This window comes from Notamacropus eugenii, chromosome 1, assembly GCF_028372415.1.
Source record: "Notamacropus eugenii isolate mMacEug1 chromosome 1, mMacEug1.pri_v2, whole genome shotgun sequence".
NCBI lineage: Eukaryota > Metazoa > Chordata > Mammalia > Diprotodontia > Macropodidae > Notamacropus > Notamacropus eugenii.
Window position 1 is genome coordinate 339986413 of NC_092872.1, and position 15071 is coordinate 340001483.

At 36.4% G+C, this 15071-nt stretch overlaps 1 protein-coding gene across 6 annotated transcripts in view; it reads right to left on the minus strand.

Moving 5' to 3' along the window:
* Positions 1-15071, minus strand: part of PCBD2 (pterin-4 alpha-carbinolamine dehydratase 2) — a 53398-nt gene that overhangs the window by 14781 nt on the left and 23546 nt on the right. Inside the window, exons 1-2 of one of the 6 annotated variants that reach the window (XM_072629906.1) lie at positions 12726-12911; positions 10258-10434 (exon numbers count right to left, since the gene is read on the minus strand). The exons of 3 other annotated variants lie outside the window; for them this stretch is intronic. In XM_072629906.1, coding sequence (XP_072486007.1) covers positions 10258-10296 — 39 coding nt within the window. In that variant the 5' untranslated portion in view covers positions 10297-10434; positions 12726-12911. Of the gene's footprint in view, positions 1-10257; positions 10435-12725; positions 12912-15071 lie in introns of those variants that run through there. 2 more of the 6 variants (XM_072629907.1, XM_072629905.1) reach the window with 2 other exon arrangements.

Genomic DNA, 15071 nt, shown 5'->3' on the forward strand with positions numbered 1-15071 from the left:
TCTAAATTCTCCTGCAGTAACAAGTTCTCTACTACATTTCTCCATTTGCTTCGTCAGTCACTAGTTGATAGTCCCATATTTCAGCCCTAAGTTATTCATAGTCCTTCAGTTAATGCTAGGCTTGGTATCGACAAAATTTCACTAGCTTACGACCCACTTTCTGCTCCAAATAACATTTAAAAACCTGTTAAAATAGTCATCCCTTAGGGATGTGACTAGCTTTTCCTGTCACGGTTCCTCACTCATGAATCCATCTGTGATGGGCACAAGCATAAGCACATCCACCACTGCCCACAACTCATCTCTTTTCTCTCTCTCTCTGCTTGCTCGCTCACCTCGATCTGCACTCATGCCAACAGGTTAGGGTTTCTCAGAGGGATCTGAGATATGCCACTGGTTAGGGGTAGCTATAGGCTACTAATTCACCAGAGCTCCTGAGTCCCTATGCTTCTCATTCAAACGAGTAAGTTAAAATGACAACATTAATTCAATCATCAAACATTATTCAACCATGCAGAACAAGAATAATCATGAAGTCCAGCTGTAAACCTGGATCACCCTCCCCCAACAATGCACACAGCGTTCACAGAAAAGAGTGAACACAAACTTAAACAGGGAGTGCATGAGGAAGGAAACCCATGTGCCCAGGGCAACACACTATTTTGAACTGTAGATCTTGATGTCTTTGGTTTCCTTGGTACAGTCTACACAGTCTATAACCAAAAGTCACCTGAAGCCTCTTTTTTGCTAACTGCTCTATTCAAATCGCTATCTGGCTGGGCTGCAAGGCAATAATAATCTTTTTTAGTCAAAAGCAGCTCTCCTAAGACTGGAATCTACTGCTCTCTTGGCTGAACTTGGAGGGGTCTTCCTCTGTCAAGTATTAAAAGGCAAGGCAAGGAAGCCTTTCTTTTCCCCAATGGACTCTTTCCTCCAGTAAATTCCTAATCGCAATGTTTTTCCTCAAATTGGCTCAGTTCCCAACAGCAGAAGCAAAGTCTGTCCTCAATCAGTGAATACACATTTGTTAAATGCCTCTTAAGTATCAGGCACTGTGCTAAGGACTAGGAATACAAAGAAAAGTAAAAAATCGTCCCTGCTCTCTAGAAGGTTACCATCTAAAACTGTGATAATAATAATAATAGTAATATAAACAATAATCGGCTCAGCCATGGAACGATGCAGGCTCCAAGCTCTCAGCTCAGCTGCTTTCCTATAAGCTGGACTCTGGCGGACTCAGTTCCTTTCAAGCAGCAGGAAAGTCTCCATTCCTCACCTCCATCTACCTTGTCTCTCCTCTGCTTCTTCGGTCATTGACTGTCTCTTGCCTTGAGCATATAAGTACAGAAAGTGACTCACTTCTACCTTCAAGTGAGAAACCTAAATTCATATTTTTTCAACAATACCATAAACAGGCAATATACAATTGTCCTACAGACAACAAAATTATGGTAATCAGAGTTTCCCAGCTACCAGCCTTAAAGTCCTCATAGCAGTCATAACAGTCATGTAAAGTCGCTTGAGGGAAGCAAAAAACTAAGGCATCTTTATCTTTAGTAACTACCTTTCTCTGAGGACTGTTTTCTCTCAGTCCTCTTAAAACTATATTTCTCCCCAAGGACTTTTCTTTGGGGGACTGCTTTCTCAGAGATTTTCTCAGAATTGTGCATGTTTCCATCCCTTTCCACAAATAAAACTGGTCAAAGCTAAAAGGGGTAGCACCTTACACTGGCATTTGGCATCAGATAGTTAAAACTGTCTTTTGCGATTCTCTTGATCCTGGTTTTATTAATAGCACACACACTTTTTCCACCTCATGGTGGAGTAGTGATACACAAATAATAGTGGGGATGTCTATCAGAGTTCTTCATATAATGATTAAGACTTTACACTTCTTAATATACACAAACACTAGCAAACCTTGCATTCCTCTAATAATGTTTACTCTGGTATAGTTTTTGCACTTTTCAACAAGCTATATCTGGGACAGAATTGTTTCAGCTCTGTGCTATCATAGGTACAGAGACTAGACCCATGATTTCATACATACCCAGAACTCCTGGATAAAGAAACTTCCTCTACCAATATAAGTCATCATCTTTTCTGCAACTTACAGTCTTAAAGAACTACCTAGAGCAGAAGTGTCAAACTCAAGCTTGCCAGGTACCAAATTAAAATGTAACTGGGAAATACTTGACAAATTAAATAAAAATATAATACAACACAGATAACATTAACTTGTGGTTTTCTAAGTCAATATGCCAGCAGGGATCTTTTTCTATTTGAGTATGATGCCACTGGTCTACAGTATTGAAAAGCTAAGTGACTCACCTTGGTGCATACAAAGAGTAGATGTCAGAGATGGGACTCGAACCTAGGACTTCCTAGTTAAGGCCAGATCTCTGTCTACTACTCCATGCTGCCGCTCCATTCTGCTATAGTGTGACTAAACTGAACCTGAGGTCACTAAAATGAACAAAAACATTGTTCAGAGAGATGTTTACCAGAAAACAACCAAAAAAAAAGGGGGGGGGGAGGGGTAGTGAATGATGAGGGATACTCCAATACATGTTACAAATATAGTCATTTAGATATAGTTTCTATCTGACATGCCCTGTTGCAGAAAAATTCAAGGTTTGAGTATCACTCCATACGGAGAGCTTATTCTCAGATTGGGTCAGCATTAAAGTGAAGGAAAAGATACTATATCCCCCTCAGCCTCAGCATAAAAAAGATATTGGGTCAAAGGATTGAAAAAAAAATAGTCAAGGAAATTAAGTAGTAAGTATTTGGCCCCAGACTACCAACATCAAATCTGTATTCATAGCACATATGTAGATTTCCTATCAATTCCATCTACTTACAATCTAGTCAATGGATTTAAGAGGTCTATATAACTTTTTCAACTAATTTCAACTAATCCTTCTCTCATATCTTAACCTGGGCCCCATTTCTTCTTTTAATCATTTCTAAACATAATTTTGATTCATATTTCAATATTACCTTGATAACCAATATATCACCAAAGCAAATCTAATGAAAAGACTCTGATAACAGAATACTTCAATGCATCTCTAGAACAAAATGGTCTGACATTATACTACTTAAAAGATGGTGCTAGTTCGCCCCCCTCCCAAAAAAAACCCCAAACATCTCAGCAATTTAAAAAATCTTTTTTTTATTTATGTGTTTCAAAGTGCCCAGGTTATGAACTTAGAAAGATCCCTAGTCCTGTTAAAACATTCTTGGATTCAACTGAAGCAAATCACAAATATATTAAGTATTTATTCCAAATCTGTCAAGAAACTTAAGGAAAAACATCTTCACCTCTATGGAAAACAGATTTTTATTTTAAACAACATTAACAAAAGAACAATCTCAGGGCTCTGGACTAGTAGAAAAATTTAAAAGTGTACCATGCTTTGACTCAGTCACCAGCTTCAATATCAATGGCTTTACTTTAGTCTCAAGAGTATCTGCTAATGGGGCCATCACACTGCAGCAAACCAAGAACTTCAGAATTCTATGATTTCTGACTCTGTGCCTTTGACCAAGTCACTTAGCCTCTTTCATCTCAATTATCTCACTTGTAAACCTAAGACACTATACCTATTGTCTTCAAAATTCATTAGAACTTCTAAAATGCGCTGCAGAGGCAGCTCCCAGATGGCATTATATTTTAACAAAATCAACTGGTTTTCAACTTCCATCAATCCTCCAAAAGATAAACAGTTAACTTAATATTTCTGAAAATCTCTACAATCTATTTTATGTAGTCATATCATAAAGTTAGTTATCGACTGACTGTGAATGACAATTTACTTATCTGTGTGCTTAAAATACATCAACTATATATTGACCACTGGGAAAACTGCAACAAAATGAAGAGGACTTAACAATAACAAACACTGATGGAACAAACACTTTCCCCAAACAATCTAACATGCCTGGTCTAAGGCGCAAAATGCAAAAACCACTTGAATTGCTGATGTTAATATAGTATTATCATAATTTAAGATAGCTCATTAAGAAAATCAAAACAACAAACTAAATTTATGCATAAGTTGTTTTTAACTCCTTCTTACCTAAAATAAACTTCTATTAGTATCCATACTGGAGTAATGAATTCATTAGCACAGGTTATGTCTATTAGAAAATCTACTAGATGAAGCAAGACTAACTGCAATGCCTGTTTACGGTTCTATCAGCAAGGAAACTAACAGTACTGGATCTATCTAAAACATTTTGACAGAAAAAGCACACAAACTGATATATTTGAAGTACTTTGCCACTTAAAGTAATTGCTGAAAAGAATTATTGCCTTTTTTTAAAGTTTGTATTTTATATATTATACAAATAGCATTTTATATATTAAGAAATAACATAAGAGGCACTCAAGTAAAAATAAATTCTTCAATAACCTTGCCAAAAGCCCTGTGATTTTCCTATAAAAATTATTCCAATTTGTTGATCTTACATAGGATGAAACATACTGTAACAATCTTCATAATTTATGTCCTGTTGGGACACAATGATTTAAAGTAACATAATACAGAACAGCATCACTGCTAATCTAAACCACCTGACCAGATAAACAACAGTTTCCCTTCTCTCTTCACTGAGGGCATTTCTGTTTATTGTCATATCATTTCCTAATTTTAGGAACACGAAAAATAAATGCAGCCAACTTACATTTCAGTTGAAGGCAGAGCCTTTCTAATGTCAGGAAATTTGCACACACAGGTAGCGGTACAATGTCAAGGGCTCCAGGAGACAGAAAATAACCCAAGAATTCCATCTTCAAAATCATTTGCAGTGATGCAAATGTGGACTCATCCCAGGCAATCGGGACCAGGTGTAGTTTTTGTAAACTACACATTTTTTGATGTCACTAAAAAAGTAATTCTTTAAAACACATGATAGAGCCTTACACCCCAGGAGCCAAATGCTGTAAATGCCTCGGTCGAGTTTTCGTGTTCCGAAGGAGGAAGGCAACTGTGTCCTCAGTATCAGTAATGATCTGATTAACCAAGCCAGAAACTCAAAATGAAACAGTAGGAGTTGGGAGAAGAGAGTTCATAGGCAAGTGGCTGGCACTCTCACCGAGAAAACCCATTTCCTATGGCTGCTCTCCCCTCTCTGTCCTCTCTCTTCTCTCCCTCCTCCCTCCCCCGACTGATGTGCAATATCCTGCCTCTGTGCCTTTGCCCAAGAGAAAACCTGAAATGCCCACCTCTCCTTAGTAGAATACCTGGCTTCCCTACAAAACTCAGCTCAAGACTCACCTCCTACTACAGGACTTTCCTAACCATCCTCCAACCCACAGTCATTAGCACTCTTAGCCTGTTGAAATTACTCTGCATTATTACTTTGTCTCTGCTTTCCTTGTATACATGCTGTGTTGCTCCAGACAGACAGCAAGCGCCTTGAGGGTTTATCTTCGTCCTTTTATTCCCTACGCCTTGCACACAGTAGGTGCTTTTTACCTATGCAAATACCAAAAACATTGGGAGAGGGGGACTAGGGCCTTTTTAGGAGAAATAATAGAAGGGCTTAAAGTTGCAAGAATGTCTGCCTACCAGTGGTGGCCCACACCTGTAACCCCAGCTACAAAGAGGCTGATTGGCTGGGCTCTCAAGCTCAGAAGGTCTGAACTACAGTCTACAGGGGATCAAAAAGCCACACTAAGTTTGGCATCAACAGAGTGAGCGCCAAGGAGGAGGATATGGGCCACCTGACCGCCTAAGGAGGGGCAAACAAGCTCAGGTCAGAAACAGAGCAAGTAAATCTTCCTGTGCAAATCAGTAAGGGGGTTGGGTCTGTAAGGAGCCCCTGTACTTCCAGGATCCAGCCTTCAAATAAATAAATAAATCACAGTAAGAAAGCTCAGGACCATATGTGCATTCAGCAGATAACAATTCACTAAAAATATTCCAAATCAAAACAAAATGCTTGTCTGACCAAATTTTTATAAACTTGGTTGGGAATACGAAAACAAACAATTGTTTAAGGGTGATTTGAAATACTACTTTCTGCTATGGCTGAGAACTTTCAAAGCTCTGCATGCTCCATTGGAAACTGCTCTGCTTTCATAAGCTGTTCTGTCCCTGCCAAGTAAACGGTCCGATACACTTTATTACAAATTTATCAGTTTGCTTACACAGGCAAATATATCTAATTATTTTACCATAAAGACCTGTGTAAAATAAGTAAGATTTCTACCCTAAAAAGAGCAGGATTACTAAATCACCACTTAATGAATGTGAGGGTGTACCTGGCACAGATCTCCAACAAGAGACATCTGTTACCCAGGACTGTCCACTTTGAAGTCTACTGCAATATCCCCACACAGCTCCAATGACTCTTCCTGAATGTGCAAAACCAAGACCAACATTACCAGCAGTCCTTCTGTCTCTTCCATGGGATCTGTACAGGAATCTCAGTAGTAAATGCTCATATTTCTATCACAAGATGAAGGGTTTTTTTAAGTTTTTTTTTTAATCTTACAGACTGAATTGTATAAAAATGTATTATAAAGCACCTCTTTTCAAAAAGCAGGGAGCTAACATAAAAATGAGATTTTGCAGCTTATACTTAACATACTATCCCCTAAGAAAAAAACTTATGCTGAAAGCCTATGAGAATCTGCAACAAAATCTGGTGAATTTCCAAATTGTTGATGTGAATAAGTTTTGGGTTGGGGTGAAGTACTTTTTTTCCTAAAAAACTTTCTCTATACAGAGCGAGACTTAAGTGGCAAATTTATTTCAACACATTCTACACACTTCGAACAAGTTCTCAGATTTCTAGAACCACTTCAAAATCAGCTTATGTTGCTTTAAAGTCAAAAGAGCTTACATCATCATGTGTTACACTAAGCATCATGGGTAGAGCCATCTAATGACACACCTTTTTCCATTAAACAGCAATATCATCTGTCAAGTATTTGTCACTAAGCATTGACCTTCTCTGAATCATTCGACTTCTTCTTCTGATTTATTAACTTGGATCACACAAGAGGAATATCCTACCTTCAGCAAACCTAAGATATGAAAACTTAAGACAACCAAAAAAAGGAATTAGGCTGTTGTCATTCAATTAATAAAAGGATTCATCATAAGATCATCTAGCTCTGTTGGTAGACTTAAACTATATTCAACAACAAGAAAGCCTTCTTTGTTTTAATTGAAGGGAAAGATGCCTGTTCTACAAACACATCTTTTTGAGCTATCATGTATGTACGTACTCTATACTTTTTCTTTTAAAAATGTAGTAGATAGCTATCTTTTGTTTTTACATCACCTTCATTTTCAATCATGATATATAGTCCCCCAAAGAAGAAACTAAGTTCAATAACATCTCAACGAAGTGGAATGCTCTAAGACTAAGGTAGTCCTAGTTAACTGAATGTTCTGCTTAACTGAGGATTAAGGAGACAACTCTGTTTCAGACCTTATCACTGAAAATCTTTCTAAAAATCCATCAATAAAAATCTACCCTTCATTGTTCAAATAAAATAAATTATTTTACTGAGGATCATACAGTACCTCATGGTTTTCATTCTGAACTTCAATACTTAACTACTACGTGACAAGCAGAAGGTTATATGCCTAGGAAAAATCCAGGGAATTTTTTTAAAAAGCAAAAATCCTTGATATAGAACTCAAATCTTATTATTTGCTTTCTTTCTCTACGAGCAAAAGGAACCACCAAAAATTCTTATTTCTGTTTTAGTAGTTTTTACATGATTTTGTTCAATTAAGCAAAAGAAAGAAAAACTTGTAAAAATGTAAAGTTTCTCCCTTATAGCACTCTGATTCCTTTAACCCAACACATTCTAGTAAAGAGTTTCATGGATAAAAACGGCAATGGAAATGGTATAACTTAGAGGTGCTGCATCAAACAAAAATCCTGGTTTTATTTTTTTTAATGTATTTTTTCATCCAACCAAAACATTAAATAATACAATGAAGCCCTCACTTGCTGAGCACCTGTTAAAGCAATCAAGTCACTTAAAATAATAAACTCTGCTGTGCAAAGAACAATGATAATTGGACCAGTTAAAATAAATGTTCTAGCCACCAAAGGAAAACAGTAGAAATACTGTAATAAAAGCCTCAAAGAGCATGCTTACATGTATAGAACTAGCAACACAGTGCAATTCACTGGACTAGAAAATCAAGACTGGGTTTCTTTCTAGTGCTGGCTATGGTAACATCTGGGAATATAACCACAAGCCAATCATTTACCTTCTCTGTGCTTCAATTTTGCTACTTTGCTGTCACTGGAACATACCACCCGTCTAGCCCTACCTCTTTCACATGAATGTAAAAAATCTAGTCACTCTGTAATGTAAGGTGCTATCACAAGTATTTCAAAGCACAAATCAATTCAAACATCTTTTGGGTTTTGCGCTTTTTTCTTAGTTCTGTCCACCTGAGTCTACTATGGCAAAGCTCTGGTACAAAGGACCTGATCCAAGGAGAGGCTTCGCTAACAATGTTTCTCTTTCTCTATTGGACTGCAAATATGTCCAGATTCTATAGCAGCTCTGGGGAATTTTGTTTAGGATAAATCTTATGGAATGACATGAAGATGCTAACAAAATCTTATACAAAACCCTGTAACTGCCCCTTTGTCAAAATCCACCTTGTGTGCAGATACAGCAGCCTAAAACATCTTATGTACATGCTGGGCTAGCAGAAATGATGATTTAGTTCCTTCAGAATGACCTCTCTACTGACCTGAACTTGGAATATTCTGTCAATAGTAAAGAGCAAACTTAATTTGGTTAGCATTAGGAACACAACACATACTCAATCTCTGGCATAACACAACTTCTCTGGAGTTGACCAAATTTATGGCATGTCTCAAAACATCTTTTCTTAAAAAGGATAAATATTTTGTATGACTTTAGGCAAGCCATTTTCTAGGCCTGATTCTAATTCTGCTAGTTTGTCTATCTGAAGGATAGAAAAATGTACTCCCGATGGCCAATCCAACGTTGTGAGGGGCAGGTTACTCACCCTCTCCTGCCAGAGCTCACTTTCTGTGGGCACAGCCTTAGAGCACCCAGCATAGACTATGCCATTCAGAATGTGTTCTATAGTTGGAAAGGATCTCAACATCCATTAAATACAATTGCTTCTTGAAAAAAGAATCCCTTTGACCATCCTGCCTGACAAATATGAATTCATTTTTTGCTTAAAAGATCAGGAAATAAAATGTATTCTGTATGCCAAGGAGATGTTATTGCTATTCAGTTTTCTCAGTCATTTCTGACTCTCTGTGACTCTATCGGGGTTTTCCTGGCAAAGACACTGGAGTGGTGTGCCATTTCCTTCTCCAGCTCATTTTACAGATGAGGAAACTAATGCAAACAGGGTTAAGTGACTTGCCCAGGGTCACACAGCTAGTAAGTGTCTGAGGCCACATTTGAATTCAAGTTTTCCTGGCTCCAGGCCTGGCTCTGTATCCACTGAAGCACCTAGCTGCCCTAAGGAGATGTGGCCTATGACTTTGCTAGTATATGGAATTCTCAGGGTAGAAACTGCCTGTACAAATGGTGGTTATCTATTCGCCTGTAACATCAATTTAGAGCTGCCTGAGGTTAAAGACAGTTTCCAGTCACACAGTCAGCATGTATCAAAGGCAACTTGAACCCAGATCTTCCCAATTATGACTTTTATCCAGTATGCCATATTATAGCTTCTCACTAAAGAAATACTTTAATAAATCTGTATCCTTCTACTGCCATTTGACAGAGCAATTCCTTTTCAAAGGAAGTAAGAGACTAAATTTCTAAACCTTTCTATAACCCAAATATCTCAAGACAGCAATGGCTTTGGTGATGTGCAGCAGGATAAATAGAAAAAGATGTTTACATCATTAGACAGGAGAATGGGGTAAAACGGAGACACAGAGATTCCAGTTCACCAAATGAAAATTATACACACACTCAGAAAGCAAAAACATTTCCTTGTGTGAAAAAACACCAAACCACCACTAACAATTTTTGGAAATAATATTAGAGCTTTGGCTCCCAAATGAACAATTGTGTTCTACAACAAAAACAATTTCACTCAAATCCCTAAAAGTCTTCAGCCAGCTTCATGTTAATTTAAAGCTATAAGCAAATTTCCTTCCAACCCCAAAAATGAAAGGCAGAAACCAATACATATATATACACGTATACATCACAAAAAAGCATAAGCTGGTTTGCCATTTTATGAAAAACAAATGAAAAATTATACTCACATCATACTGATAAACTGAGGAACTGCCAGTGGTTTTCATAGCAGATGTAACATTTTAGCAAATGTGATTGTTTGTGAAAGAAATAATTCTGATCAAAAACTAAATTGCAGCCAAAGTGAGTCCTGCGCTTTGTCACTCTAATCCATTCTGACAGGATGCAGTAAGTGGAGATTCCTACTGTGAAAGGAGCAGATGTGAAAGGTCAGCTCTGGCCTGGAACTTCAAACCCGTTAACGTGTAAAACAGTGTGCATTAAAGCCTGAAACAGCTAACCACTGGATTAACGGATGTCCGCTATGTGGCTCTGATGGGCTTTTGGCAAGTAATGGTTAATTTTTAAATAGGTTCATTGTAATCTTTTCCTTTTCTTTTTCCCAACTTTTGCCAGTCAGTCCATTCTTAATTATAGACATAATATCATATCAGAGAAATATTTAGGCCATACTTTTGTTGCTTTGAAAAAATTATTACAAAGCAATTTTGTGGGGTTTTTTCTTCTTTTTAAAAACAATCCACCTTTGAAATCATTTATTCCTCCAATCAGATAAAAAGAAAGTCCTATATATATTATTTAAGAAAAATGAGTCACAATTCTTTCAAAAGTGGCATAACATGCTTATTCAAAAGTGAATCTAAAAAATATGGCAACCCAAATCTGCAGATGGATAGTTTTGTTCTTCATGAAAGTTCTAAATAATTGTGGGTTTAGGTGCTCTAAAAGGTTACAATTCACTCAAATATTAAAAATGGAACGATAATTAAACCAAGTTCAATTCAAGCTGACTAATTCGATAACTTAAAACAAGATCTAATAATGTTTTTTGCTTCCCCTAAGAGAGAATGTTATTCCAAAAGGCCAAAGTCATATAACTTTGTCTATATATACATAGACAAAACTCTGAGTTAAAACATCATTAGTAGTTCAAAATAGCAATCTGCTTTGTGTTTCACTCCAAGTATCATTTAAGCATTTCAGTTCTAAGCTGAAGAGAAATGCAGAAAACTGCCAGTCTCTGAAAACTAACAGATTTTCTCAGACAGGTTATAGCTACATATTGACAAATGCATCATTCTAATCGCTGTATTTACAAAGGCTAACTTCACAAGGGATCACTTCTGGGCCCTTTAGTAATCTAGCTTAGATCCAAAAAAAATCCATGCAGTGAAGGACAGAAGCAACCACATAATTCCTTTTCCTTTTTGAAAGTATTTCCTTGAATCTACGATTCTTTATCAGTATGTATCTACACTGGGAAATTCAGAGGAAAACATTGTTATACCATTTTCAGGAAAGTCCTAATCATGTTTAACTTCCAAAGGAAGCAGTTAAGGAAGTTCTGATGCTATTTTTCTCATAGAGAAATCAAAGAACTCAAATATTCTTCAGAGGAGAAAATTACATCTCCTGATGCTGTTGCAAGAAACTAGAGTCCAGAGATATATTATACATCTTCCTCCAGCAAAGACCTCCAAGAAGTTACTGAAAGCAGAGGATACCAAGTATTCCTCATGTGCATTTCCTTCAAAAAGCTCAACATATATCTCACTCATCTAGTTCTCATATCACTAGTAAGCAAATAGAGAAAGCTCTAAATTCATTATTGGTCACTAGTATAAGATATTAAAGTATAAGTTATTATATTATAAGACATTGAATTTATCATTAACAATATTCTCTAACTGCCAATAGTATGAGGTTCATTATTATCTGAGAGCACACTAGGTATACAGAATCTGCAACATGAATTTAATACTTCTTCCATTTCAAATCATTATGACCACTGCTACCACAGTTAAGTATATGTACTCATGGACACATATCCCCTCGTGTCTTTGATGTTTTTCTTCTTCCTTACAGAGGTTAAAAGGATCTTTTAAACTTCCATCTGAAAAATCAACAGAAAAGAACTTGCCTCTTCCCTTTGTGTCCCTACCTAAAAAGAGGGTAGCACACACTTACAGATCTAGTTCCAGGCAGCTGGAACGTGTCCTGACTGCTATGCCAAAACTTGACCTTACAACTTCCTAACTCAGAAATAAGATTGTTGCTAAGTCAATTAAAAGTACAAATTAAAGAACATGTTAATCAATAATGTATGTTGAAAAAAATGTTAAATTTCCAGGTATTTGAGCTAGCACTTCAAATTCACTTCTGGACTCTGAATTAATTTTCTCATGGCATGGAAATTTACTACCAGCTTCTAGCAACAACACATGTCAAACTGGTAGATACTGTAGGAATTCATACTCCAAACCCTGTTAAATTATTTTGATTTACAGTGAATCACTTATTATATTCATAAATGCTAGGAAGTTAGTGAATAACATGATAAAATGACACCCCAAAATAATTTTAAAACTATGCAGGTGCACAAATCATAACATGTGGGAGATGACTCAAAGGATAATGGGAAATGAAGCAATTTTTGTAAGGACCATATAAAAGGGGGAGGAGGGAAAGCACCTACCAGCCCAGCCTAGACTTCAAAATCAATTCTTTCAGGCAGAGTATAGCAGTCAAGCACAGGTCAACATAGTCAACAGTTACATTAAAACAAGCAAATGCAAAATACTTTATAATTTATAACAAGCAAATCACGTTGCTCATTCTTTTGAGGTTAAATGCTACTGACATAAGCTACACCTGAATCCAATCAGTGCAGAGACGTTGAGAAGATTCACACTCAAGGACTAAATTTGTCACAAATGGGTTGGTTTCCGATCTTAATGTAGCCAAGTTGCTTTACTCTGACCTCCATTGAACAAATCAACTTAATGGGCACTAGGAGTGCTATAAAACTTAACAATGGAGTGATTTTTAACTTTTAAAATATAGTTATGAAGCAAAATGTTGGATAGCTTCTACAATACTGGAAATCAAATTAAATCTAGACATTTTTTAGCAGTCATGACAGATATAATCCTAGTTACCATGTAAATTTATGGTAAGCTGCTGTGATATTAGCCACAGGTGCTATTTTTAATATATGGGCCGCATCTGGCTGGGAATAGAATTTCTCAGAGGACTGAAAATGACCTCACTATCAGACAATGGAAAGGAAAAAACAAGACCACTGTGGCATATAAAAAGCTGAAGATGTGGTCCACAACTGAATATTTCACATAAAATTCATTTTAACTCTGCAGTTGTAGTTTAAAGGATATTATGTTTTCAATATTTAAAAGGCGTGGATGTATTTCAACCAAATAGCCAAAAGATTAAGAATGTAAGACAGCTATGAAATACCCTGGCTACACATATAAAACAAGCTTTCCAACCTTTGATCAATGCAAGGAAAGAAGTGATGTACTAGGACTTGAAAAGAAAGCATTTGTGGGGATTCATAAGCATGCCACGATATTAGATACTGTACTGTGCTCCAAACCAAGACACAACAATTACTGAGAATGATACAGCACAAATTCATTAATGAGAAGCAGTTTTTCCACAACTCAGCTTAGTGTCATTAGTCATGTTTTTTAAAGCTCTTTGGGGTCATTCATCATGGCAAAATTTCCTAAAGAAAACTTACATTAAATGACTCTCACCAGACAAATATCTTAAAAGAGATTACAGCATATTATCACTATTTAAATTTTATATCCAGTGAAAACTACTTGTTACTGTTATTAAAAATAATAATAATAAACAGGAAAAAATATGTTCTAAACTGTCCAAAATTAATCAAAAAAAGATACACAAACACAGAACAGATGGAAATCTTAGTTTTAAGTCATAGTTCCTGTCCTACTAGAATATGCCAAAATAGGGAAACTACTTGGCAAGTGTGGAAATGTGATAGACAAATATTTAATTTACTATTAAAAAACTCATGCTAAGTTAAAAAACCTTCTATACCTGAAATAAATTTCTATGAAAATGTTCTCCATACTATTGTTCCCATTCTTAGATCTTAGTGCTGCCTAATCATATTTACATTTTTTTCTTGCCTCCTTGGATAATTTAAAAGGCTTGATTTACTAGGATCAATACAGCCCCTCCATTTTTCTAAGGTAGGCAAACTGCATTCTACAAAGTTCTCTTTTACACTTTCAAGTGACCCTATAAAAATCAGAACTTCGTGTACTCTACATGGCCATGAAGATATTCTGCAGTTCTTTACTAAAAGTGGTGTTTACTCCGGGTCTTTGATAAATTAATGAAAAAAATGATCAAACGAATACTGAAAAGTAAAAAACATCATACAAACGTAGTGATATTACTGTTGCGGTGGCTGTGTAGAGACCTGACTGATCCTTGCAACGTGTGAGCAAACCTACAAAAGTTAAACTTAGTGAAAACATGCAGCTTTAAAAAATAAAAAAAGAGGAACAGAGGGTTGAGAGTGTAGTTTATGCAAGAGTCTCTTACTCACTGACACATTCAATTTAACACAGATGCTTTACTATCAGTATCTCTTTGTATTTGGTTCCTCATATTCAGTGGCTAACAGGCTCTTTCAGAGCCACCTATTTCTAAGCCTCCAAACAAACTTATAAGGTATTTAGTAACTGGAGGAAACACTTAAGAGCTTAACATTAACTCTTTCAGGCTATGAAGGAATTACTTACTACTTTTTTTGTTTCATTTTGGTGAATGGCATCTCCTCATGTCCTGTGAGACTACCTGTCCTGTTGATAGTTTCATTAAAAACCTCCAAAGAATACAAAGCCTTCCTTAAATCCTTTTTAAAGCCTCCTTTCAAAAAAAAGAAAAAGAAAAAAAAGGTGGAAAAATAACCTAGGACTAGATTTCAAATAGCATTTCTCTTGGGTAAAATGAAAGTTGTGCTGAAAAGCTCTCATCTACATTC